This window comes from Macaca nemestrina, chromosome 1, assembly GCF_043159975.1.
Source record: "Macaca nemestrina isolate mMacNem1 chromosome 1, mMacNem.hap1, whole genome shotgun sequence".
In the NCBI taxonomy this organism is placed as follows: Eukaryota; Metazoa; Chordata; class Mammalia; order Primates; family Cercopithecidae; genus Macaca; species Macaca nemestrina.
Window position 1 is genome coordinate 34,728,551 of NC_092125.1, and position 26,590 is coordinate 34,755,140.

At 42.6% G+C, this 26,590-nt stretch overlaps 1 protein-coding gene across 4 annotated transcripts in view; it reads right to left on the reverse strand.

Moving 5' to 3' along the window:
* LOC105484476 (astrotactin 1) overlaps window positions 1–26,590 on the reverse strand; it is a 382,581-nt gene that overhangs the window by 154,578 nt on the left and 201,413 nt on the right. For all 4 annotated transcript variants that reach the window (XM_071076083.1, XM_071076081.1, XM_011746132.2 and 1 more), the window contains exons 9-13: window positions 20,589–20,663; window positions 13,779–13,916; window positions 13,107–13,257; window positions 4,656–4,822; window positions 1,403–1,597 (exon numbers count right to left, since the gene is read on the reverse strand). In XM_071076083.1, coding sequence (XP_070932184.1) covers window positions 1,403–1,597; window positions 4,656–4,822; window positions 13,107–13,257; window positions 13,779–13,916; window positions 20,589–20,663 — 726 coding nt within the window. The remainder of the gene's footprint in view (window positions 1–1,402; window positions 1,598–4,655; window positions 4,823–13,106; window positions 13,258–13,778; window positions 13,917–20,588; window positions 20,664–26,590) is intronic.

Below are 26,590 nucleotides of genomic sequence, written 5' to 3' on the forward strand. Positions count from 1 at the left end.
CTGAGATTATAGGCATGAGCCACCATAAATGGCCTCCCAATGTAAAATTCTTTCTGAACCAAGAAGTTCCCCTCACCCTGAACCCCATTGTAAATACACATCAGGAGTAAGACGTAATGGGTATGGTTGGTGGGGTAAGGGCTGGCAGATATGGGAAATAAACCAGCTGAAAAGATCTACCAAAAGGGTAAAGAATATGCTTTCCTCTTTCCCAACTCAGTCCCTACTTCCTGACCCCCTCTCGACAAGCTCTAGACAGTCAGTCTCATTTCTAGACTACAGTGAAGACTTCAGCCACCACTACATTAGTGATGACACCTCACTTCTTGCCTTTGGCAAACCAATTCCCAGGCTAAAAAGGGAAATGTTAGTAATGTCTCCTGTCTACAACAGAAAAAGCAGCTGATTCCAAAAACTGTCTTGAAAATTTACTATCAGTTTCTTCATAAGAGTCTAGGCCCAGGTTTCTGTCAACTGCTGGTCCATATCATAATACTGACATCCTCCTCCTCTTCCTCTTTTCCTCATCATCATCTCCTGGAAAATATTTCCCTGTAGGTTCTAAGAAGATGTATTTAAAGAGTCCAAGGCAGAACAGGGACAGGCATTAAATGGAGAATCACCTAGAAATATTCTAAATCAATGATTTGAAACATTTTATTCTCAGGATTCCTTTACACTCTTAAAAATAATTGAAGGCCCCAAGCAGCTTTATTTATTTATATAAAAAGGCCCAATTATGTCTGTCAATATTTACAATATTGGAAATTAAAATAGAAATTTTAAAAATTTATTAATTCACGTAAAAACAACAATTAATTCATTCAATATTAACATATTTTATAAAACATGAGAAGTAATATTTTATATTTTTTGCAAATTTAAAAAATATCTAACAATTGAAGATAGCTGGATTCTCACATCTGAATTCAATTTACTATAATGTCTTATTTGGATTAAAGTATGGGAAGAAAATTCAGCCTTTCTGTAGTTGGAAAAGGCAGGACCTTGGATATACCTCGAGAGGGGACCCTTAGATATCCTTGGATGACACTGTGAAGACTGCTGTTCTAGACTGACTCACACACTGATGCTTCCATTCATAGGGAAATGGAGCTTGAGCATTTTCGTGTGGGCTTCCATGCAAAATCTTCCAGTCCCTGCCTGGGCAAAGTAAAATCTCATTTAACACTTTACTGTTAACCCAAGCTAAGCATGGTTCTTGGATTCCGGAAGAAGGAATGTATTCTTGGAGAAGACCAAGGGCAAGAATGTAGTCGATCCCTTTAGGCATATCATATTTACCCTGCTTCAAGATATAAAGCTTTATGCTAGTGCAAAACTCTTTAGAGAAAGTCCACCAACAACCTTGAATAATCACTTCTATGCATATGAGGTTTACCTGAATGTTCCTTTCAGCACCTGTCCAGCAGCTACTTCCTTGGAATGGTTGTTGTAACCAAAGAACATCTCCCCAAAGAGGGTCTGGTTCATGGGAAGCTCCCTGCTTTCCCCACAGTCACTTCCCTCTGGACAGGTCTCCGTGATGAGTTGGCAAGAGCGTCCATCCACACCAAGCTTGTAGTCCTCGATGCACCTAGCACAGAGGAGAGCTCGATATAAGAAGTTATTACATCAGTGACCCATGCAGGCAAGTCAACCCCTGCATTGGGAGGAAATGCCTTTGAGAGCATGTTGGATCACCAAAGATTAGATTTCCAAATTAGATTCCAATTTGATTTTGACTCATTGGTTTTTTAAACCTGTAAACTGAGGCTTCTTTCATCATGTGATCAGACTAAATCTCTCTCCTTTGCTGTGCAGACAAGTGCTGTCAGAACTTTAGAGTGCCCTCTCCTCTAATAACTGTACAGTTTCCCAAATAGGTCAGGGTAAGAATCACTGAAGATAAGCTTGCAAATGAGTTAACACATTTAAATCCAAGATATTCTAGAGCTTTTCTTAAGAACCATCTACAGGTCAGACCCTGCATTTGTTTGGAGGCTAATTAGGCAGCAAAAAGAAAGACACTGTGCTTAAGAAATTAATAACTTTCTAATCTGGTCCTGTGACAAGTCAACTAAGAAATTAGAAAGATTTATCATCTCCTGGCGGTGTTCTGTTTGAATGTATCCAAACACAATATCAACCCATAAAAACTCCTCCTCCATTAAGAGTAGCCTTCCTGAACTAAATAGACCCTAGGGCACACAGTGTGAATGCCACGTGCACCATTAACCAACAACTGCCTCCTTGGCATCCTCCTCATTAGGATGGAAAAGCAACATCAATGTTAGTAAATATGGGTCAGCAACTCATAAGTCATTAATTGGACCTTATTTGCAGTTATAGTGAGAAGAATATACATTTGTTAGCTAAAGTAAGAACTTCTTTCATAAGGCTGTCATTAAAAAAGAATATTGATTTAATTTGGGTCTCTCATTAGACATACACCAAATTTAGAATTTAAAGATGCTCATGATATTAAAGCACATCATTTATTACTATCCACAGCCATTGTTACGATAAGATAAAGAACTCTGTCTTATGTAGAGGAACAAGGAATAATACAGTGAGAAGCAATATTGTAATAGCAGTGACTTTGTCCTTTACAGGGAAACCTTGGGTCAGCTGATTAACCTCTCTGAGCTTCAGTTTCCAAAACTGTAGAAAGAGGAAAAAAGTAGCTGCTTCACTGGGTTGTTGAGAAGATTGAGAGACTGCACGTAATGAGCTTATGCGGTGCCTAACATATAGCTAGTGATCATTAAATGTTGTTATCAGTAGCAGCAGAGGTGCAAATGAGGCCCATGTTCATGCAACTTTAACTGTTTTTTCCATTTCCCATTTATATATTTGTGTGAACAGGTGTGATGAGAGCTCTTTAATTATAAATGTATGTGATTTGGTCTTTATACAAGAATCTCAAATCAAGGACTTCTTTGGCAGGCTATATATAGTACCTTGGATAGTGCTAAACACACGGGTGTCTGATTCTTATTGAAACAGGGAAGAAATCCAGTCCAGGTCCTACTACATTAGTCCAGGAAATAGATGTGACTCAAAATTCCCAGAGGATTCCATGGCACCAGCTTAGATCTCAGACAAGATAGTGAAGTGGTTCCTTCCTTGAGCAATAACACAGTGTTTCTAGGAAGAATTTTGAAGCTGTGTGGTGCCCTCTCAGTCCATCTTGAACATCTGGACAGCTTCCCCTTTTATGCTGCCTCATCTTCCTCATTCTCCTGACCACGTGTCCCACTGTAAACTCCTTTGAGGAGAGAGATCGGGTCGGGTATCCTGTTTTTTTTCCTACACCTGACACCCAAGGGTCTCTGTGCAAAGTAGGTGCTCAAATATATGTTTATTAAATAAATATATTTATGTAACTTTGGCTGAATTGACCTCTGTTAATTGAAATGGGTCAACCCTAATGATAACATTACAGAGAATATTAAGATACAGAGCAAGCTTCCATTTATAGTATGAGAGTTTACAAGAAACTGAATATGAAAACGGCTCAGTTACAAAGAAATAAAACGAAACACAATAAAATAACATTACATGATTATTCAGCAGGCACTGGCTTTGGGCAACAATCCAGCCTAGTTTTATGACTATAAACATTGATTTTCATTGCAAGCCTATCAGACTGTGAGATCCCTGAGGGCAAGAACTATGTGTTATTTATCTTTGCAGCTCAGTGGTCGGCACAGTACGGGGCATAAAGTAAGTTCTGTCCTTAGCAGGCCGGAAGAGAGAGGGGAGGGGAGGGAGAGGGGGGAGAACAGAGAGTGGGGAAGGCTAGACAAGCTAACTATGGCTGTAGAATAGATGAATCTTTGTTTACTTTATAAATATAGCATAAAATGTCTTTAAATATAATTCCAGTCAGCAGTGTAAATTTAAATTTTTAGAGAACCACAGAACTTTTAAAAAAATCAGGGAAGGCCTGAATCTAGTCCTAATCTTCTCACTCACCATCTTCCCCGCTTTGAGGGAATCACTTAACCTCACTGTGCATTAGTTTTTCCATCTGTAAAATGGGGTTGCATTGCCTGCCCTGCTCCCTCAGAGAGTGATCCTGAGAAGAGATGAACTGAGATGGGTGGGAGAGCCGGTCTGCAGGAAAGGGCTCTTCACACACAGGAGTCACTGCGCCTTAGGAGGAGTGGCTGCACACAATGCTAGGACTTTGGGGCCAGAATTTAAATAAGTTTCCATTTGTCCAAAGACCAACCCCTTTTTTTGAGAATTGACTAGTTTTGCACACTCTTTCCCAAGTTTTAAACAATGAAAATCTTTTGTCACAAAACAGCTAATTAACATAGCCTTTCAAAACACAACTTGGAAAATGCTGGTTTAATTGGAGAATGATTTAAGTAAACCATGTAGTTAACTTCCCCTTGCAAGAAAATACCCCAGACTCAGTTTCCCCATCTATAGGGGTTGGACTAGACTTAGGTCCCACCCAACTTTAAAATGTTCCCCCTCGACTTTAAAAATGTTCCCCCTCCAGTCCTAGAGGCTCTTTCCTCAGAGACTAAGGGATGGCCTAGGGTGACCTATTCACTCACATTTCCTGGATTCAGCATTGAAAGTCCTGCGTCCTGGGACAAATGGACGCCGGGTGGCCCGCTGGCAACTCAACTCACCCACAGAACATGAGGATGTTGTACAGGGTGGGGTCGTCCGGGAAGGGCGCCATCTGCTGGAGGCACAGCTGCTCACAGCCGCCGTTGAAGCCGTCCGAACAGTCCACCCCGATGTGACGGTCATAGCAGCCGGAGCTGTCCTTCATGGGACTGAGTCCAGATGGGCACTGGCACAATCAGAAAGCATCCATATACGTGGGTGAATCGGGGAACTGAGTTCTCTGGGAACTGAGTGTAATCACTGACACCAGTTTGTAGCACTCAGCCTTGAAACTATTACCATTGGCAAGTAATCCACGAATTTCCCACCGCGGCGGACTTCTTTTAAAAACAAGTGACCTTTTATGACACCTTGCTTCTTCTCTCTGGACACGGATCACACACATTTCCATTAAAGACACTTCCTCCAAAAAGGCTGGAAGAGAGCATTGTAGCAAGACACAGCTGAGGTGTGCTGACCTCCCAAATGGGCCTCTGGCTAGCAGGAGAGTGGAAGTGATGGGCCAGAATTAAAATGCATTTGCAAAGATTCCACTGGGCTACAGGAAGGGAGTGCTGCTGTTTGGCCTTGATATTAAGAGTTTTTTAAATGTCTAAAGTCCTTTGTCAACATTGGTACCAAACAGCAGTGTTAGGGGGAATGGACTGAGCCAGGGCTTCCAGCCTGAAGGAGGAAGTGAACTTTCCCTGTAAGCTTGGAGGGGGATTGCTCTCATAGTGGGAGTAGCTTTATCATCACCTTCCTATGTCAGGGATGCTCTCTGGAAGACACACAGACAAGGGTACCTACTATGTGGTCACCCATAGGTGCTGCACTTGGGTTTGGCTGGATGCTTTTAATGCAAAATATTTAGCTTTTCTGCACTACCTTGTCCTCAGTAGTATACTCCCCAAGATTTATAGCAAAGAGAAAATCTAAGAAGATATGTCTTTTCCCAGGAGAAGACAAAAGGACTTGGTGAGCAATGGCGGCACTTACCCATCACCTATTATATGCCAGGCAATTGTCTAACCTGCTCACTAACTCATGTGACCCTCACAACACCCTGAGGAGGTAAGCAGTATGATCATCCCCATTTTACATATAAGGCAACTGAGGCACAGAGAGTTTCACTTTCCTAAAGTCACACAGCTGCTCCTGGCAGAACCATGCTTGAACCCTTTGTAGCTTGGCTGTGGAGTCCATGACTTAGCCGCTTCATCATTAGCGCATACCACACTCAGGCGTTTACACAGTAGTCACTGTTTACTGAACACTTATGAGGAGCTGGGCACTGTGCTTAAGTACTTTAGGTATTTTATCTCACAATATCCTATATTATCCCTATTTGGAGATAAGGAAACCATTAACATTGCCAGTTAATTCACGAACTCTTCTCATTGCACTGGGCTCTGTTTAAAAGTCAATGACTTTTTTCTCCATCCTGTTCCTTCTGCTTGTGCAACAGATTCTGTACATTTGCATTAGCGCCAATCCTTTCTAACAGGCTGGAAGCAGGTAAATAACTTGCACAAGGTCAAGCAGCAAGAGTTGGGCAGAGCTGGGGGTCTGTCCAGATCTGACTCCAATGCTGGGGCTTTTAATGACTATGCTATATACATACCGTCAACAAGTTAACACACTCCTCCAAAACCAATACCAAACTAAAACAAAACTTTCTAAACTCAATGAAACACAGTGTTAAACATCTCCCCTCCTCCCTACTGCCTGGTTTGCACTTTCTCTTTGCTGCCAACCACCTTATCTTAGTAGCCCACAGCTGCTGCAGGTGTGCCTCTGAAAACTCACCTCTCCTTCCTCCTCCTTCTTAGTTGAAGATCATCACGAGGCAGGATATGCACTGTTTGCTAACACTCATTCTGTAATTTCCCAAACAAATGCCCCCCTGTGGGCCTGCCAGGCTCCCAGCCTGGTCCATCCCCCTTTTTCCCCATGAAGGCAGCTGGAGTGCTGGAAGGTGACAGCATTTAAATAAATTTCCAAGGGCTGCCTCGTGCTGAGCAAATCCAGCTGTTCCAGATGATGGTAAACAAGCAAATGAGGCAGCTGAGGATTGCACCCCATGTTTTGCTAGCCTCCCACTAATCATATTCCTTGGCCACCCAGCTGTTAGGCCAGATGTGCCACCAGAAGGGAGCTGGCCCCAGCACTGTGCGGCTGCCCAGGCATGAAGGCAGGATGGAAACATGGAAGACATGGAAGTTTGACTGGAATTGAATGGGCTGCACTGGTTGCCATGAGTTTGGTTTATTTTTTTCTCCTTCTAGACAGCTTGCTAGAAGCCATTAAGCAGATAAAGTCAGTCCTCCTTTTATTCCCACCCCATATGATTTCAGCCCTCACACCAGCTAGCTACCTCAGTCACTAGCCAGTACTTTCCATCTTTCCAACCACCCACTTTTTTTCAGAGTTCTCCTTCAAGCATGATTTTTGACAAAGACTTTGTTGAATGAAACACGAGCAGGCTTTGTTTCAGAATTCCAAAACCACATCTTGCCTGACTTTAATGTCTAGATGACTACTGCTATCCCAAATTGGACCAGCTAAAATTCATACTCTCTTAGGAAACTTGCAGAAAACACAGTTAGCTGCCTCGTGCAGGTTTGTTTTTTTTTTTCTTATCAGTAAAACCAAAAATAGTATAACAGCTATCAGAAATTAAGCAATTCTTTGTGTAGAATGATCTACATATATTATCTTCAACCCAATAACACAGGTACATTTTGTCTTCCACAATTTAAAGATGAGGAAAATTAGACTCAGAAAGATGAGGTAACTTGTCTAGGTCACAGAGGTAGAAAATGGCACAATCAGACTTTGGGCCTAGATTGCCTATCCTGAAAGTGTGTGTGTTTTCCATCCACTCCGCCATGCTGCTTCTCTAGTATGATGAAATCTGGATTCATGAGAATCCCTAAAGAAACAAAGTCAATGTGTCAACAAAGCAAAGCAGTCCTGTAGATTTGTTGATCGCTTTAAGGAATTCCCAGAGTATATTCTGGGGTCAATTATGGATTTGTAGATTCAGTCTAGTATTTTCTTTCTCTCTTTCTTTTTTTTCCTCTCTCTTTTCAAACATACACACACACGCGTGCGCATGCATGCATACACACACACGAAATACTATGAATGTAAATATTTTAGGACAAAACATTATAAAATGTCCAGAGTGATGACCTTGATTGTGAGTCAAGATCCTCAATCACTGAAAAAGATGCAATTATCCCTACTGCACTGGAACTTCCTTGGGCTGCAGTTCACAGTAAAACATTTTAGAAAGATTTCCAGAAAAATAAAAAGGCTAAAACCCAAAATAATTTCCTTCTTAACCTTTGGGAACCAGAACACACATTCTTTAAGGAGTTTCCTATGGTATAAATTTGTTTTTTGCCTGAATCCTCTTTCTGCTATTGCATCCACATTCTGGGTTCCCTCAAAATCTATAGCTAAGTACAAAGAAACCAGAGTCTCCAAACCATGCTCTTCTTCTTAGAAGTGTTTGTTGCCAGAGTCCTTTTGTCAGAAAGAAATCCTACCTCCAGGAGACACATGCATTTTCTGTTTGCAAGAGCTGGATATTCTTTTCTCCTGGCTGTGGACAATCCCTCCATTTATTCCTTGAAAGAGAACTGTTTGCTCAGGAGAGATCCCCAAGGTCATATATTAATCCTTCTTTGCATAGGTTATATTTAGCATTCCCAGGGACTTTGTAAACTACGGACTTAAGAAGAAAACTCCATTTATTATGGCAACAGCCCTCCCCTATCAAAAAGGTTGAACAAATGAGCTCATATTTCAGTGACCCCTAAAATACACAAGGTTAATCATCTTTCATGAGATGCTCATGGCTTCTTGACTTATTAGTGGTCTAAGGCATAATTTGCTAATGAGATTAAAATGATTTTTCCCATTGAATTCCTTTTCTTTGTCATCTTTCCCCTCTTTTCCTACCAGTGATTTTTGGTTGATTAATTACTTAGGAGGCTGGTCAAATCTCACTAAGACTCACTAAGATGCATACTTCCGTTCCAGATGATGAAGTGGGTGCTCTGTTGGGAGATGAGTATGAGAGATAAACACACGAACGTATTCAGGGCCTCTGGAAGAAAAGGGATAGATTCCTGAAGCCGAGCCTCCTCGCCTTACCTTAGATGATTCATAGGACATGCAACTATAATTCCTACTAGAAATAGGTTCTCTTTTACTAGATGGCAACCTCACTTCTTTCACAAATAATGATTCCCAAACTTTTTGATGGGCTCTGACATGCAGGCTCAAGCCATGCAGGACTTCTCCCAAGGGTAAAAGTTTGATGGAGTTAAATTTATATTTCAGCAGTGATACCTTCCTGCCTCCATTTCTCTGGAAGCCTCCGAGGCACACTCTCCTGCTTACTGTCCTATAGAGAGAAAGAGAGATGGTAATCTGTGATGGTCTCCACATATCTGTGCTCCAGTAGAGGTGAAATGACACATTTCCTGGGAAACCATTGTAGACAGCATGTGGAGGGAAAGGCAGCAGGGTCGCTGGGTAATTCAAAGCTCATTAGAGCATAATGCTCTGACAAGGAAGGTCGTGTATTCAATACATGAGAAAGTGGGCACCTGACTTCTCCCCTTCCATGGCACAGCTGCTCACCTGTGTACATTCTTACATCTTACAAAGCTAAGGCATTTTTTGGCCACTTTCAGGATGAGTGTGAAGTTAAAGAAGGAGCATTAGAGCATGGGTTTTCCTCTTTTTTCACTGCATTAGAAATCATTTTCAAAGATTCAGACAAAATTTTATATGAAACCTCAGTAGATAGACTTGATAAGGGTGACGATATCCTGGCTAAAGCTCAGAGCAGGGAGGCTGAAGTCCTGCCAGCCAATCCTGCTCCAACCCCTACTGCCATCTCCCATGGATGCTCCCTCCAATGATGTCCCTGGCATAATCCTAGAAACCTGGAAGATACCACCTCACATGGCAAAAGCAACTTTGCAGATGTGATTAAATTAAGGATCTTGAAATATCCTGGATTATCTAGGTGGGCTCAATGTAATCACAAGAGTCCTTGAAAGCGGAAAGAGGAGGCAGAATTAGAGCGGGGGGGGGGGGGATTTGCTACAGAAAAATGGTCAGAAAAATTCACTGTTGCTGGCTTTAAATATGGAGAAGAGTCATGTGCCCAGAAATTTGGGTGGACTCTAGAATCTGCAAAAGGCAAGGGAATGGATTCCCCCTAGAGCCTCCAGAAACAATTGCAGTCCTGGTGGCATTTTGATTTTAGCCCAGTGGGACCCATGTTGAATTCTCATCTACAGAGTTGTAAGTCAATAATGTGTGTAACTTACAGCCACTACATCTGTGGTAATTTGTTACAGAGGCACTAAGATTATAAGTACTCTTGAAAGACCCTATAGGGCTCACTCAATAGACCAGAGAACTGCTGCTCTTGTACATCACCAGTAAGGAAGACAGCTCTTACCTTCCACACTAAGAACAAGGAGTAAGATTTCGTCATCAGCAGTGGGTAGCTGACCATGATGCTTGGAACCCTCATGAAATTTCAGCAATCCATGGCTATTGGAGAGCAGTCTGGCTTGGAATGCTGTGACTGTGGTTTGTACAGGTCTGTGCCTTTCACGGATATTTGTTTCCTGTCCTCAGAGACTATATAAACAATAGGGCAATTAACTGTGTAGCAATTAACCCTGTGGGAGTCCATGCATAACTGAAAAACATGTCCTGCTTCTTAGAAAGAATGAAGGTTGAACAGCCTATGCGGACCAAACATGAATCCCACCTGTCAGGTTTGAATTCAGCCAGGAAAATATAAAGGTACATTCTCTGCCTCTGCCCACATCTCTGCTCCTTCCTTAGGTTCTTTAAGAGTCAGCGTGTTCTGAGTTTCTTATCTCTCTCTCCTTTCATAAAAATAGACCTTTCTTGGGAAGCCTTTCAGTTCAGCACCCAGAGGACTGAAGGTAAAGTTTATGTGGAGAGGAAGAAGGCAGGCCAATGCTCTGCAAACTACAGTTGGTTCAGCTGATACCTTTGTCCCTGGTCCAATTCCAGATGACAAGGGACGACTCTGCTGACATATCAGAGCTTTAGGACAGCACCGATGCTCACTGGAGACGGGTCAGGCTCAAGGTCAAGTCTCTGACCTTCTTAGTGGGGTCACAAGGGTCATGGTGGGACACATCAGCTCTCACCCATCCATCCTCCTGCCTCAGGAAGCCTATGCTTCACAGCCAATGAGAAAAAGGAAATCGAGTGTGTCTGCCAATCCTCCTGCCCCTCCTTCTCCAGAAGCCACGTGGTCCAGTGGCTTCAAAGTATTATGCTAATACCAAGTACTGGTGTAACTGGGTGACTTTTTGCAGTGGCTCCAATTCTAAAATGCAGCAGCCTTATTGCAAATGCATATTCATCAGAACTATTCCTGCTAGCTCTGTCTCACAGATCAGTGTTAAAAGTACAAAAATCCATCAGCATAGCTATGTGCCAAGTAAAAGGGGCTATCACCAACAGAAGGCATCTGACAGGCAGACTCTGAGGGGTTCAGGAAGGGGCAGAGAAGTGGCAAAAGAGGGAGAGCCTAGCCCTGTGTGTGTCTGCTAATGCATGTACATGCTCAAACACGTATTGCAGTGGCTACAGAGGGTAGGGAGGGAGGTGCACATATGAACACACAGTGTTTCAGCACTTAGAATGACTCCAGACAGTAATAAGACATGAAAGGCTGAAATCTGGATGAAGAAATATAAGCTGAATAGCTTTTTTAAAAAGTGTCTCAGCTGGGAGCTCCATTAGATAGTGAAATTGTCTCCTGAGGATCCCAGCTGGGAGCACGTTGCTTAAGACATGTGAGAGTGGACCAGCCAAAGGGAGGGTGGCACTGTGGGACATCAATTTCCTCCTTGGCTGCCTTTGGGAGGCGTGACCTAAAGAGCACCGTTCTTTGCATTTTCCTGACAGTCTTTCCCCTCCTTATCATGGATCCACAGGTTCTCCTCCTATCTCCCCTCAGTGCTCTCTCTCTCCCTTTCTTCTTCTTCATTTTCTCTTCCTTCTCAGATGAATCACCCTCCTGTCAATAGGTAAAAGTTTGGGGAGGCCTTAGGACTGGGAGCACTCCACCCTGTACCAGGCACATATCTGTCTTTGACTGAGAGCAGCTCCCTGAACAGAACAGGTGCTCAGTGATGGGAAAGAGGGGAGGGGAAAGATGGCATCACCACAGCATCCTCACAGCTTGTCCCTGCTCGGGGTCCTCTCACACAGCACAGCTGTCAGACTGGAAAGCGAGACAGGGCACCATATCCTCCCTAGAGCTGGAAGCTCCTGCTCCAACCCCCACTCCAACAGAGCGACCAGTGAATCATCTCTTCCTCTCCTCTGCTCTCAGTCTGAATGGCTTTCCTCCCTGCCTCCTCTGTCCCATGCCCTTTCCTCTCTTGAGGACTATATCATTCTGCCTTCAAAGAAGGGAGGGACGGAAATGGACAATAGTGCTAAGGGCATAAGAGTGGCCCACATAAAGGAGCCAGCAGGCAAAGGCTTCATCTGCTCCTGCCTCCATTTCCCTGCATGGCACAGTACAGCCTTCACATTCATGATGTGGGAGATAGCTGAGTCCACTCTAGTCCAAATCGTCTTACTAGTTAATAGAATCACATTTTTTTTTTTTTTATGAGACAGGGTCTCACTCTGTTGCCCAGGTTGAAGTGCAGTGGCGAGATCATAGCTCATTGCAGCCTTGAACTCCTGGGTTCAAGGAATCCTTCTGCCTCAGCCTCCAGAGTAGGTAAGACTATCAGCATACACTGCCATGCCCAGCTAATTTATTCCATTTTTTTTTTGAGAGACGAGGGTCTCACTATGTTGCCCAGGCTGTTCTCAAACTCCTGGCTGCAAGTGACTCTCTCACCTCGGCCTCCCAAAGTATTGGGATTACAGGTGTGAGTCAGCCACCATAGACACAGTCCATAGAGCTGATAACGAAGTATTTTAGAAGCCCACCTTTGAAGAAGCAGGTGCCCATTGCTGTGGTCACAGAGGGGACAAAGATTTTTTCTTTTTTAGTTTTTATTTTTTCACTAGCATTCCTGGCATAACTTACTTCTTTCATCACTCTAGCTTTAGGTAGGTTTCTCCTAAAATTTTCTATTACATTTAGAATCAATGTCATACAATTAAGCAGTTATTTAGTTCTTATGAACTAAACTTTTTCTTGAATAGTTAAAGTGCACACAGTAGGTACTCCATAACAACTTCTCGACTAACTGACTCATGATTACCTTCTCATCCTTATCAAGAGAAAATCCCTAATTTAGCTAGCTGGTGTTTACAACTGGGGATCACAGCACATTTTTACCTATATATCTGCATTGTGTCTTCCCCTCGTGCTTTTCCTCCCCATCCCCCAAATAGAAAGTACTAGCTTGGCAGGGCAGACCTACCACGCAACCAGTGGAGTCCAGCTTGCGATCTGAAATACAGCGGAAATTCTTACTGCAGCCCCCGTTATCTTTGCTGCAGTCGCGCACCGGCCCAAAGGAATCTAAGAGAACCTCCAGGCTGTCGAAGGAGGATGAAGTCATCAGCTCCTCTCTGTGGGCAGAAAGAGTGGGAGGCAGGGAGGGGTCAAGGAGATTCCAGATGCAACAAGTGGCGTGGCATTACATTCCATGCTCCTCTCTAGTCAACTGAATTGTATCTCACTCTCTCTTATAAGAATTGAAGATCAACTATACTCCAAGCCTTGAACTAACAAATGATGGGCACTCTCCATATCCGGGAAATGAACCAAGGCTGTAACGCCTGGTCAAAGAAAGAGGTCTAAACTTGGGCAAGTAAATTAACATTTTATTGCCTGTCAGTCCTTAGTGTATGTGAGAAGTGCTTACAAACTCTAATTTTATGTCTTCTTCCAGTGAATGAGCCTTGGGATGTGCAATATTGACCCAGATAAAAAGCAGATCCTGGCACAACATAGGGGGAATTAGCAGGTTGCCTGCCAGTTTTTCCTTTTAGCTTGTCGTGACTCCTTCCCCAGCACCTAGAACCTACAGGTAGTTTCTCATTCTGCTTCCCAAGCCAATTGCAGGCCTCAGTCCTGAAGCCAGACTCACCTGACCTCCACAGCATCCTCCATCACGGTCATGTCCGTCTTGCACTTTGCTGATGGATTGATGGCCAGTTCGGCTGGCGGAATCACAAAGCTCTTGCTGAGGGGCAACCACATGCCCTCCCCAAGGGTGTAGGTGAATCTGCAGGGACATCCAGTGCCAGGTGGTCATGACTGGAGGCATCACCACTCACCACTGGGGGATCTGGCATTTCATTACCAGTGCTTTCTTCTCACCCTTTGCAGTCCTCTTCAGAAAGATTGCCATTTTATGGGTGCAATGACTAAGTTCTAAGGAGGTAGAGAGACCAACCCTTGCTCACATGGCCAGGCAGCTGGAGAACTGATTATGGTGCCTGCTCACTAGTTGTTAGAAGTAGTTTTTATCAAGTCATAAAAAGCAAGTTCCAGCTTTCTTCGGATTTGAAGCTGGGCTTCCCCAGTCTTGAGTCAGATATAATTGGAAGCATTTTAATTGAAGAGAGATGCCAGCCTCCCACCGTCCCCATCCCACGGCTGCACACCCACAGTGGCGGCAATGGCATCTCTCTGTGCCTGGAGGAACCCTAACAAAGAAAAGAAAGAAAGAAAGAAAGCACCCCTTTACAGCTTCTGTGTGATGGGAACAGAAATGACTGAAGCCAAGAGCCTCCAGGGAGGAGAGAAGAGCAGATGAACAAATGAACAGAACAGGCCCAGATTTATTCTCTGCACTCCTACCCACACCCTTGGCTAAAGGTGTTAACCCTGGGGATACAGGGAAGATTTTTTTTTATTATTCTTACAACAAGGGCTAAAAGGAGTAAAAGAATCAATCGGCATTTCAAGGGAGAGCTTAAGAAAACCATGAGAGATTATTTGTTTATTTATTCATTCATTTCATTTCAAAGACATTCAAATGCTCTGTGTTCATAGTCAAAAATAGTCTGCGGGATCAAAGCCAGTGTGGGTGGGCTATGAAGAGGCTGTGGCAGTCTGGCATCCCCTCCCCACTTAATGTGGAAGGAGGAACAATGGAAGGATGTTACAATTAAACAGAACCATTAGCATGCTCCTCACACAGCACCATTTCAGAATCCTGCTCCTTTCTCTATCTTAACACATACATAACCCTCTCCCCTCCCCAGGTTGCCTGAAATTCTAGGAAACCAGACTGATGACTTCAGATCTTTTATTTAAAAAAAAAAAAATGTAGCCCTCTCCAGTAAGCTGACCACTGACTAGCACCAATGGGACAGAGCAGACCCATTGACTAGGGCTCATGAGTTAGAGGGCAGCCAAGCCACATGATTTCTGCCCACAACATGAAAGAGAGTCCTGGGCCCTAGAGCAGCTGGAGGGGTGTGGGACATGTGCCAGCTTAACGCAGGGGATTTCCAGGGGCCAGGCAGAGCCACTGGTAGGAAGGAAGTGGCCAGGATTTGGGGGATTTTCTCCCATTTCCACCCTGACTCTTGGGCCCCTACTTCTCTGACCTGTTGGTAAACCTCTGCATTAAGCAGCATTGAAATGTTAGAGATGCTTCTGGCTCTGTAAGAGTCACTCAGTTCTCCCCACTCACAGGAGTATCAAGCAGTAAGTCTGTGCAGGGAGGTGCCTGCACCAGGGGAGGAAAGCTTGTTACTTAGAAGACCATGACCATGGCTTCATTCTTCTGTGAAGCAGTTAGCAAAATTGGAAGCATGACAGTCCCTTCATTCACACACACTCACACAAACACACACTCACACACTTCATCTGGTAAGATTAAGGAGCCCATTCAGGGCTGATTGCCTCAAGGTATCTGGAATCCGGGACTTAAGGATAATGTAAGTTGAAGAAAACAACCTCCAAGAATTTGTATAATTTCACTTGGCATTTCACAATGAACATCCTTGAGATAGAAACATTATAACAGGCAGGCTGGAGTGGGGGCACCTCCGCTATTATATTATTTTAGAGAGAATGTCTACAAGTAGTTTGAATGGTACCAAGGAGGAGGCAGTTTATTGGACATAGAAATAAAATTTTGTTTTCTATTTTGATTTCAAAATTACAATATTTGCATTGAAGCAGAGCAACAAATCTGTGACCTGTGGTTTATAATTTATGTAACTGATTTTAGGAAGCCGTTGGCAGTTCTGGTACATTTCCGATGGTTAATTTTTCTTTTGAAAGAGAAGGCTCCATGCCCATCCATCTCACAGTTTTCTCTTCCTCCTCTGAATACACTAATATTTCTAAGAGAAAAGCAAATCACATCTTCCCCCAACTTAAACTGTTTATGGCACCCTGTACCTACAGAATAAAGTTCCAACCTCCAAAGAGGTCATCCTCGATAGCTGATAGCTTCTTCAGCTTCTTTTTTCACCAAACCCTGGGTCACCCTCTGCTCTTACAATGAAATCTGACTATAGTTCCTAAAGTAGTCCTGATTTTCTCACCTCTTTGCTTTTGCTCCTAATAGACCTTCTTTCTGGATTTTCTTCCCTCTCTTCTATGTCTGACTTCTAATCATTTGCAGACTCAGGTAAGATCCTATCCCTTCCAGAAACCTGCCCAGGGCCTTCACCCTGCACCCTCAGGCTGAACAAGGGGCTGAGCCTGTGCACCTGACTCAGAGCCCCTTGCTGCTCCTGAAACGATGAGTTGTGCCTGTCTTTTCATGTGTCCATCACCACTCAGAAGAATGTGCTCTCTTGGATGGCAAAGGACAGTTCTTTGTCACCTATGTATCCCCACTGCCTCACACAATTTCTGCCCCAAAGAGGTCGCTCCATAAATATGTATTGACTGATCGATAATGATATTTCATTAGGTTCTTTAGTTTGCACAAGTTTCTGGGAAACACAATCTCCATGTTCAAATTTAAAGGTGGAAGCAGAGGTTAAGATTATCCTCTACGTAGAGCAGGCTATAGGTTAACCTCTAGGTTTATACGGATTTAAAGGTTAAGGTGGAAATGCATCTGATATTGTGAGAAACCTCCTATGTGCAGAGCAGCTCCTGAGACACTGCACTGGACCATTTTAATAAGAAAAGCAGCCTCTGGTAAGATCAAGGTGAAACCCTGTAGGGGAAGCAAAGCCAGGTGTTGGGTGAGACTAATCTTTGCAGAGAACTGTAAAGGGGCAGGTGCTCTGTAGTGTGGCCTCATTTATCCTTACAACAGTCCTCTGAGGCTGGTCAACTGGCCCCACTTTACCAATATATCAAGTAATTTTTAAGGCTAGTAACCTCTCCAAGGTCACCCTCTGTAAATGGGAAAATTGGGATTGGTCTGATTCTCAGGTATGGATCCCAGCAGCTTTCTAGTTCATGCTGGCTCAGGCCTATGGAATTCTCAAGTTTTCTTTCATCTGCAAAATCTACTGAGTAACTCCAAAAACCAAATATAGAACAAACTGTCAGAGAAAAGCTGTGTCCTAAAATCTCATCTGTCCCTCATTCATGCAGATTTGGCAGGAACAACTTCAAAAAGCTACCCAAGAGAAGCTGGGTGAGCATCTAGAATGCTTTCCCAACTCAGGCCTTCTCTGGAGACAGCTGGTGCTGACCAGTGCAGTTGATGGCTCAGCTGTGCACTGAGTCCTGCACACAGCCCTGTGTTCAACTAGAGCTAGAAATTCCTGTCCAGAGGCAAACACTCACCAGAGAGTGCTGCACAGAACGAGGCTGTGCTGTCACCGTGGCTTGCCATTAAATGGAATGTGAGGAAACGTATCAATTGCTATTGATCTGGCATCTCCATGCTTTCTCAGAGCAGGCTATTCCAGGACAGGGAATTGTTCCATAGGATGCAGGCACTCACTTTGAGGGAAGGTCTCTGTGGGATCAATTTGGTCTGTACCAATCCCTACCCCCACAGTCTAGTGGAAAGGAGTGACCCTAGCCACAGTAGAGAGGACTTCTTGGGCACTGGAGTGGGTTTGGTGAGAAGATTCAGTCGGTAGATTCAGGGTCCTCTTAGATCCTTTGAGTCTAGCTTGGGCCCTTCCCAGGTTATTTGGATTGCAGATTATCAAGGTTAGGTTGAACATCAAGGTCTTTTCTTACTCTGGGTTCAAGTTTTTAGGAAATAACTGAAATGATTATCTACATATATCTATTGAAGGCCTGCTGTGTTCAAGATTGTATGTTAGATGTTAAATATTTAAAGCGATATAAGATACCGCTCCTTCACTCAAGAAGAACATCATTTCATTGGGGAAAAATAGGCAGTTGAAAAATAAATATTAAATAACATAATTGACGAATACATATTACAATCCATATATGATGGGCTTTTGCAGGGGTAAAGTCATTGCGGATTGCTACAGTGGATTGGAGACATTCTAGAGCAATATTCTTCCATCCTGGCTTCAGGTTAGAATCACCATAGTGCTTTTAAAAACGCTCATGCCCTCGCCACACCTTCCAGAACTTACGAACTAATTGGTTTGCTCTGGGTATGATCGTCAGTCATTTTTAAAGCACGCTGGGGACTCTCATAGAGAGCCAGGGCTGGAGACTGCTTTTTGGATGAGACTGTAAATGCTTGAAGTCAGAGACTATCTTGGTCATATTTGTTTGGTTATATCTGCAGCATCTGAAACAGTACCTTGAAGGAGTAGGTGTTCAATAGATGCTGAGTTTGGTGGAGACTTGATCTGGATCCTAAAAAATGGTAGTATTTATATTGTGAGAAAAATGTGCATTCTTGCTAGAGGAAAGGGTATGAGCAAATGAGCAGAGTGGGAGACATTCAGTTTATTGCGGATATTGGATCACTTAGAAAACAGATTCAGCCAAGAACGAAAGGTTCTCTAGAAGAAGAGTGGCTCATTTAGAGGAAGTTGTATGTTGGCATTCGATAGTAAAAAGATTTAAATGGAGGAATTTAAACTCGATTTCAGAGTCTAGAGAGATGTTCAGGAGCTTGGAATTCAATAGGACACTAAATCATAAGTGAGCATAGTAGCAAAATAAGTAGCCAATTATAGTGACTGACCAGGTCACAGAATTTTTTAGAGTGGTCGTTGGTAGGTGGTTTACTCAGATGCCAGAGTGGTTTCGATTAAAGTTCCTGGTACCTAAAATAAACAGATTGTGACCCATTGCTTTCATTTGACAGGCTAGTTGTTTCCACGTTAGGGATACAAATTCTTAGTCACTTATTGATTAACCCACTGGTTCCTAAGATATCTGACCTCATGGGTCAAACCACACAATTGGTCCACTCTGCAGTGCTTGGATAAAACATCCAGTTGACAGCCAGCAACTTTGAAAAAAGCATAAATGGAGCTTGTGGGGATAGAAACAGTTTTTGTGCAGGTTTTGCTTGAATAGCAATTTTATTAAGGCCCTTGTTTTTCAAACTGCTAGTTTCTGACTTTCAGGGAATGAGGAACTTATCCATGTCAATAAGCCAAATTCCACCAGGCTCCTCATCTGCCTTATCTTTATTACCCTCTGAAGTTGTGGAAGATCAGCAGTAGGGAAAAGAAAGAAAAAATCAGCCGAATGATAAATCCTTGTTGGAAAGTTTTAATGCCCATATCACAGTCCAAGGAATGGAGCTGACATCTCTTGCGGCACAAATCCTCAAAAGCAGCCTGTAACCAATGCCATGAGCGTGACCCAGCCTTCCCTGGGACAGACACTCAGGAGAGAAAAGGACAAGGGAAAGTCCTTTGAGGAAGTGGTTCTGTGAATCCGCATTCTAGCTAGGAGCATGCCTAAGAGAACACGGCTGTGGCTAAGCTGAGTCCACAACCAGCTACAGGAGGAGCAGTAGAAGCTTTGCAAAAGAGTGAGCCCTAGGAGGCAAATGCAGGAGCAAAAATTAACACCTAGGCCAGGAATGGCTGACAGGGATGGTCTGGGAAGGGGCTTGGAAAGGTGGCAGTGAAGAAGTGAGACTCAGCAAACTATATGGGTGCAAGTCTTCCATTTGTCCTACACTGCTCACCATTTCTCCAGAAAAGGCATGCAGTAGCTGAATTCATCAGCCGCTTATGCAGGACTACTCACTTCCTCTACTAGACGACTTACTCAAGGAGGGACATGTATTCATGCCCATACTGTCAAGCCAAGCACTTAGAAGGAACTCAGCAAATGTACGTTAAGTGAATGATAGATTGACAAAATGAATGGATAAGATCTTATTTTGGAAATAAACTGTTCCAGCTAAGGCCTAGTATGAATTAAACTTTATGATAATCGAATCGCTCCTGGCTGGCACTCAAATTATTCCTCTGCTGTGGGCCTTTCTAATATGTGCTATTCCCAGGTATGTAGGTAGAAATTTGGGAGGGACTAGAAGCATCCAATTTGATCAGGCAAGTAGTAGGTAAAAGAAAATAATAATGAGGCAGAGTTTAGAAAAGGGGAAGGCAGGGGCGGGAGAGATTCATTTTGAACAACTTAAGACTCTATGAGGAAGGTGCAAATTAGATGCAAAAATGGAGTGGCAGAAACTGACATTAATTGCCCACTCTGTGCCAGGGATTTTCCCTGCATTATCTCATATATCCCTCACAACAACCTAGCCAGGCATGTAATATAGCCCCATTTAACAAATGCAGAGACTGGAGGCTTCAGGAGGTTGAGTAAATTAGTGAGGTTCCCAGAGCTGGCAAAGAAGGAAGCCAGGGTCCAAACAGAATCGGTCTGACCTCCAAGTCCTCCATGTTGTCCCTGGGCATGACTGGGGGCAAGCACTTTTGTTAGTAGGTGGCCATGACAACTCAAGGTGTTTCCCATTTTATACTTTACCACTAGGAAGTAAGTTCAGGTGGAAGTGGAACACAGGGTTTGCAGACATACATAAGCAAGTCCCTAGACAATCACTTACCTAAATATTTTATCAGAGGGCTGCTCTCCCAAAACCAGGTCAAAGCCTCGCTGAAATATTGTGTAAGGCCATGGCCTAAAAGAAGAAACATCATTCAATTAAATTCAACTCAACAAATACTCACTGAACGCCCACTTCGTGCCAGGCACAGTGCTGGGTGGTAGACACCCAGCCATCCAGGGCATAGCCCCTGCCCTCAGGAAGCTCACTAATATGAGCTCACACATGACTTTGAATCCTGGGACCTGACAAAGAACACAATAAATGTAAAAATCACTGAACTACTAGGAAAATGGAATTTAATAGCCATGACAATTGGAACTACATATAGAGTAAAATTATATGAAGATAGACCTCACATATTCATAATTCATGGTCCTTCAGATGTAGATTTGCAGAAACCTAGCTAGAAGAGCAGTGTGAGTTCTTGGGAATCAGACAGTTCTGGATTCAAACTTCATTCTGACATTGAACCAACTGTCTGACTATGGACAGATAATTTGCTTGCCAGTCCTAATTTCCTATAGGGTCAATAAATGATAGCTCCCTAACAGACCATTGTGAAGATTAAGCAAACCTCTTAGGCCAAAGACTACAGCTCATACAGGATATTCGATATGTTTTCTTTTCTTATTCAAAATGACAATAGGATGCTGGGTCTTTGATAGGTTTCAGACATCTTCAAACATTTTAATGTCACTCACTCAAACAGAAACAATTGAAATTGTGTTTGCAAATATTTCTTAACTGTAATGCTTTCTAGTGAACATCCAGGTATTGTCATATGTATTAGAAAGTAACAAGACTATTTCTTTCAAATAGTGTATATCTTTTCACTAACCCAGATCTCTAAGCCCATTATTTAATCATTAAAGCAAGAATTAGCAAAGCCCAGATCTTGTGAGTACTGAGCTATTGCACACACTAGGTGGATTTAGCCCTTACACTTGTGCAACTTACAGTCTTATAATGAACCCGATTATTGACAATTTTACTGTAGACATTCCTTTTGTTTTCAAGGACTACAAAAAGCCAGGAGAATAAATTATTAATTATTATTTGGGACTAATTCTAATACTAGGAGTTAATCTAGTGGTTTTCAGTGCAGAGGGTGTCACCCCATAGAGGGTATTTTGATAAATGTATGGCAGTTGTTCTTGAATGACACAATGACTGAAGGTCATTATTGCCCTTTAGAAGGTAGGGCTAGGATGGCTAGAATAGTGCATTGCTCAGGACAGTTCTGCAGAACAAAAATTTCCCCATGTCCTACAAGCTTTTGACTGTCATGCAAGACATTTATTTAGGTTTTGAAAACCCGCTTCTAATGGTATGAGCATAGATGCTAATTCCATTGACATATAAGCACAAAGTACAGTTTGAATACAGTGAATTTTCTAGGTCCATAACTACTTTATAATTTGAGGGGAGGTTACACATTGTATAATCACTTTGAATCACCAATACAGCACATGTGTATCAGTCTGTATTATTCTCACACATATCATAATATAATATTGCATTTTATATTATATATTATATTATGGTGAATCTGCACTAGGTACAAATGTCTATCAAATTTATTATTTATTTTCTTGTAATGGAGCATTAAAATATTTATTATAACTAGCATAGGAAGGTACAATTATTAAATATTAACAGTTATATCATTATAAATTATTCTTATTTCTCCCTTAATTAATATTAAGATGCTATATTTGTTAAAATTTTGTATCTACGGGTTTTATTATTTATAAATTTTATTTACACATAATAAAAGGGGTTAAAAATATTTGTTTTTTTTTTTTTTTTTGAGACGGAGTCTTGCTCTGTCGCCAGGGCTGGAGTGCAGTGGCCAGATCTCTCAGCTCACTGCAAGCTCCGCCTCCCGGGTTCACGCCATTCTCCTGCCTCAGCCTCCCAAGTAGCTGGGACTACAGGCGCTCGCCACCGCGCCCAGCTAGTTTTTTGTATTTTTTAGTAGAGACGGGGTTTCACCGTGTTAGCCAGGATGGTCTCGATCTCCTGACCTCGTGATCCGCCCGTCTCGGCCTCCCAAAGTGCTGGGATTACAGGCTTGAGCCACCGCGCCCCGCCAAAAATATTTGTTACAAAATATTGATAGTGTTGGAAATCACCAACTTAACCCAATAAGCTAAAGAATTAATTACCCAGAGTCTTTTTATTTGTTGCAAGGGAAAGCCATTGGAACTATATAAGGAAGTGGCTAGGATGAATGTGTTCATTATTTAAGCTTACTATTTATAAATGCATTATTCCTGGGATTCAATTTGGAAATACCTAGAGGCAAGAACTGGCTCCATAAAGTATCCAAACAGTGTACTGTGAATAACTCTTGCATCAAATAAAAGGCCCCTCCCCAGGTGTTTTTATGTTTGTTCGTCTTTGTAGGTGAACCCACTGAGTAGGGTTTGAATTTGATTCTTTTTTTTTTTTGCTGAACAGAAAATGGTGGTCTATGCACAGCTAAAAATATCTGTTAATTCAAGAAAAAGTCTAGAAATCACGAGAAAAAAATATTCCATATAATCCCAGACACCTAGAAAAGGCAATAAAAAAAGAGGGACATGCAATTTTATTTATCTCTATTTTGGGTAGGATCATATTTTATTTACTGTCAGTTTAACATTTTAAATAACATACATTTTGCCTTCCAACCATTTCCAGCACTCAAAACTGATACAATGTGTAATTATAGTTAATTGTTGGCATAGTTCCTAGGTTGTTTGAAAATATATTTTCAAGAGCCAAATGACTGGCATTAAATACTATGTGAACAATTAGCTATGCAGAATGACACAAATAAACCTGTATTCAAGCCAAAGTTAAGGAAGCAATGAGCCTGGATGTATTTATTAAGCACTCATCCACTGTTGCTAAGTAGGTTAGGTCAAGGAGACCTCCTGCTTTTGAGGGCCCTGAACATTAAGAATATCAACTCAAATTGGAAGGATGTAGAGGAGTGCAGTGTAGACCCCACCCTGATCACATTTAGAGGCAGCAGAGCACAGTGGTTTTAGGACATGGATTCTGGAGTTAAGCTGCGTATTTCAAATGCCAGCTTAGCCACCAATCACTGTGTGACTTTGGGCAAGTTCCTTCATCATTCTGTAACCCCATATCCTCATCTGTAAAATGAGGCTGATGGTAATAACTATCTATTTGACAAAGTTGTCATGAGGAGGAACTAGCTAATGTAATTAAAGTGCCTAGAACAGTTCGTGGCATTTAGTGAGTGCCACACATAGAATCATTTGTTAAATAAGTTAAATTGATCAATTATATGCATCAAATATAAATACTATAATAAGGAGTGGTTCCCAAACTTCAACAGAGGAAGAAGTGTCTTGCCCTAGGTGCAAATGCAATGCCAACGCAGGCTTTAACTCAGATTGTAGATGTCTTCACATAGGCTGGAGAGGAGGCAACGTGAGAATGGAAAGACCAAAGCCCCGACACCCCACCTCCCACCTCCCACTTCCCACCCAGTGGTCACTTCACTGGGCAACTAACTCTACAGCATTGACATTAAACTCAAAGAGCGGGGAAGAGCATATTGTGAAATGGCAAGAGAATTCAGCAAGTAGCAAATTGCACCGGCAAAGGAATAAAGGGGAATTTACTTAATTTCTTCCCTCTAGTCCGGAATGATCTGCCAGAGAGATGAGAAATCTTACTTGATTTATTTAGCAAATATTTGTGGAGGCCTATTGTGTGTGAACTGTGATATTAGGCAACAGGAATTGGGATAAAGAGATTCTTGCCCTCAAAGGAATCTAAGGTCTTTGTGAAGAAACACATATAGATCCAGACAAACCACTGAGAATGTTAAAAGGGAAGAGGAAGGGGTTTTTAGGAAATAAGCTAAGTGGTAGTGGCTGGTGGTAGAGTCGCCATCCTGGGTGCAAGGAAGGCTGGTGTTGGCAGTGCATAGAATGACAGTGGAGGGTCTGGCAGGGGAGCTTAGTGCACACAAGTAGAAAGCCACAGATGGTCATACAGGAAAAGGCGGGGCAAAGTAATGAAGAGCTGGACGTAAAAGCACTCATAACACTTTGAAAACGGACCTGCTTGAGACCCACTGAAAGAGGAAAGGCCTCTGTATTTGGGCTCTTTGAGTGCAAGAGAAAGTAAGAAAACCCAACAGGCCTCACTAAAAAAAAAAAAAAAGCCTATCATGAAGTCTTGTATCCAGGTTTAAATGGAAGTTGCCTCTGAGATACCTGCAAGCAGGGTCTAAAGGTCCTTCTAGGTGCCCCTCGCCTCCCTTTGCTCTGTTTTTCAGACTATGGACTTCACTCCAAACAGCTAAGACACATGGTGGAGATGCCCCCTAGCAGTATGGGCCACAGAGGAAACACTTTGTCTCCTCATTAGGAAAAAAAAAAATCTCTGGGAGAACTGCCTGACATATTCTGAGTCAGACGAACAACCTGGACCAATCTCTCGGCTGGGTAAGCAGAGGCTTCTGAAGAGATAGCAACTCCTATCTGGTTTTCTGGGCTAGAGCTGGAAAGGAGTGTGAGTGGCAAGCCTCAGCTTCTGTCTGCTTGTAGTGGTAAGAGTGTTGCCTCCATTAGAAGTGAGCAGCATTATTGAGCAGACTGTGCCAATATTCGTTTTTTGGAAAGGGCACTAGGCCATCAAGGAGCCCATGGATTGTGTCAGGTCAGATGTGGGGCAAGAGGTTGAACCCTGTCATTGGAAGGAACCTTCAGTCTCTCGTATCCACTTTGATATGTGGTCTCCAATATTCATTCAGTGCAGGGCAAACCACTCACATCTTTTTAGTCAGAATAGAGCATTTTTGTTTGTTTGTTTGTTTGTTTCATTCATTCTAACAAATAAAGACCCTGAAAATTGTCGTCCCATGTGGGCAGCTACAGGTGGCTTCCATTCAGGCATATCACAGGAAGCACCGCAGACCCATGCCCATGCAGGAACATAGCCTGTGCCACAGAGGAACCCATTGTAACAGATGCACAGCAGCCAGCAGGCACACATGCAAACACGTATGCTAACTAGTGGTAATCTTTTATTTGCCTTTTCTTTCTTCCTCCTGTCTCACACAATACCCACAGTCTATTCAGAGTCTTCTCTAAGCACTGGCAATTTCCAAGCTTTCAGTTTCTCTCCCAATTCTCTCTCCTCCCCCTTAGGACATATCCACTGTTGCAGGGATTTTTCCCTTAGTCTAGGTGATGTGTTGCGTCAGAGGTTGTCTGTGGCCTTGACTCGACTTGATGCTTGTCCATGTTGATAGCTTAGGCACTTCTTTCACTCTGTAACCTAGTGAGTAAAGACCCTGCATGACTAGGCTGACTGGATGCTCCCTTCATATGGGCTTTCTCAGTGCATCAAGGGACTACTCTTGCTTTAACAAGGGTCCTTTAAATGTCACTTTTTGATTAAGTGCTAGTCCCAACTTTCCACCTAACTGTGGCACTTGGAAACAGAGCTCAGAAGCTGTTAGCCAGCATGTCTGGTGATAGGCTTCCTTGTATAAGACTTGCCATCCAGGGAGAGGGAGGAGAAATAGGGAGAGACAGGTAGGTAGGTAGGTAGGTAGGTAGGTAGGTAGGTAGGTAGGTAGTTAGGTAGGTAGATAGATAGATGATAGATAGATAGATAGATAGATAGATAGATAGATAAAAGAAAGCAAGCAAGAAAGAAGGAAAAGTAGGGAGATAAGCAGAGTGAGAGAGAATATATGTATGTATATATGTATTTGTGTATATATGAATGTGGGTATGGTGTGTGTGTGTGTGTGTGTGTGTGTGTGTGTGTGTGTGTGTATTCTCTTTGATACAGTCCAGCATAGATGGGATGTTTCATTCAGAAGCAGTGATGAACAGGGCATTTCATTATGGACTTTGAGAAACTATAAGCTTTTTCTGGACTTACATATTATTCTACCTGTCATAAAAGGAACTTTCACAAATGGAAATATTTGTCCACAGTTAAATGAAAGCACATTCTTT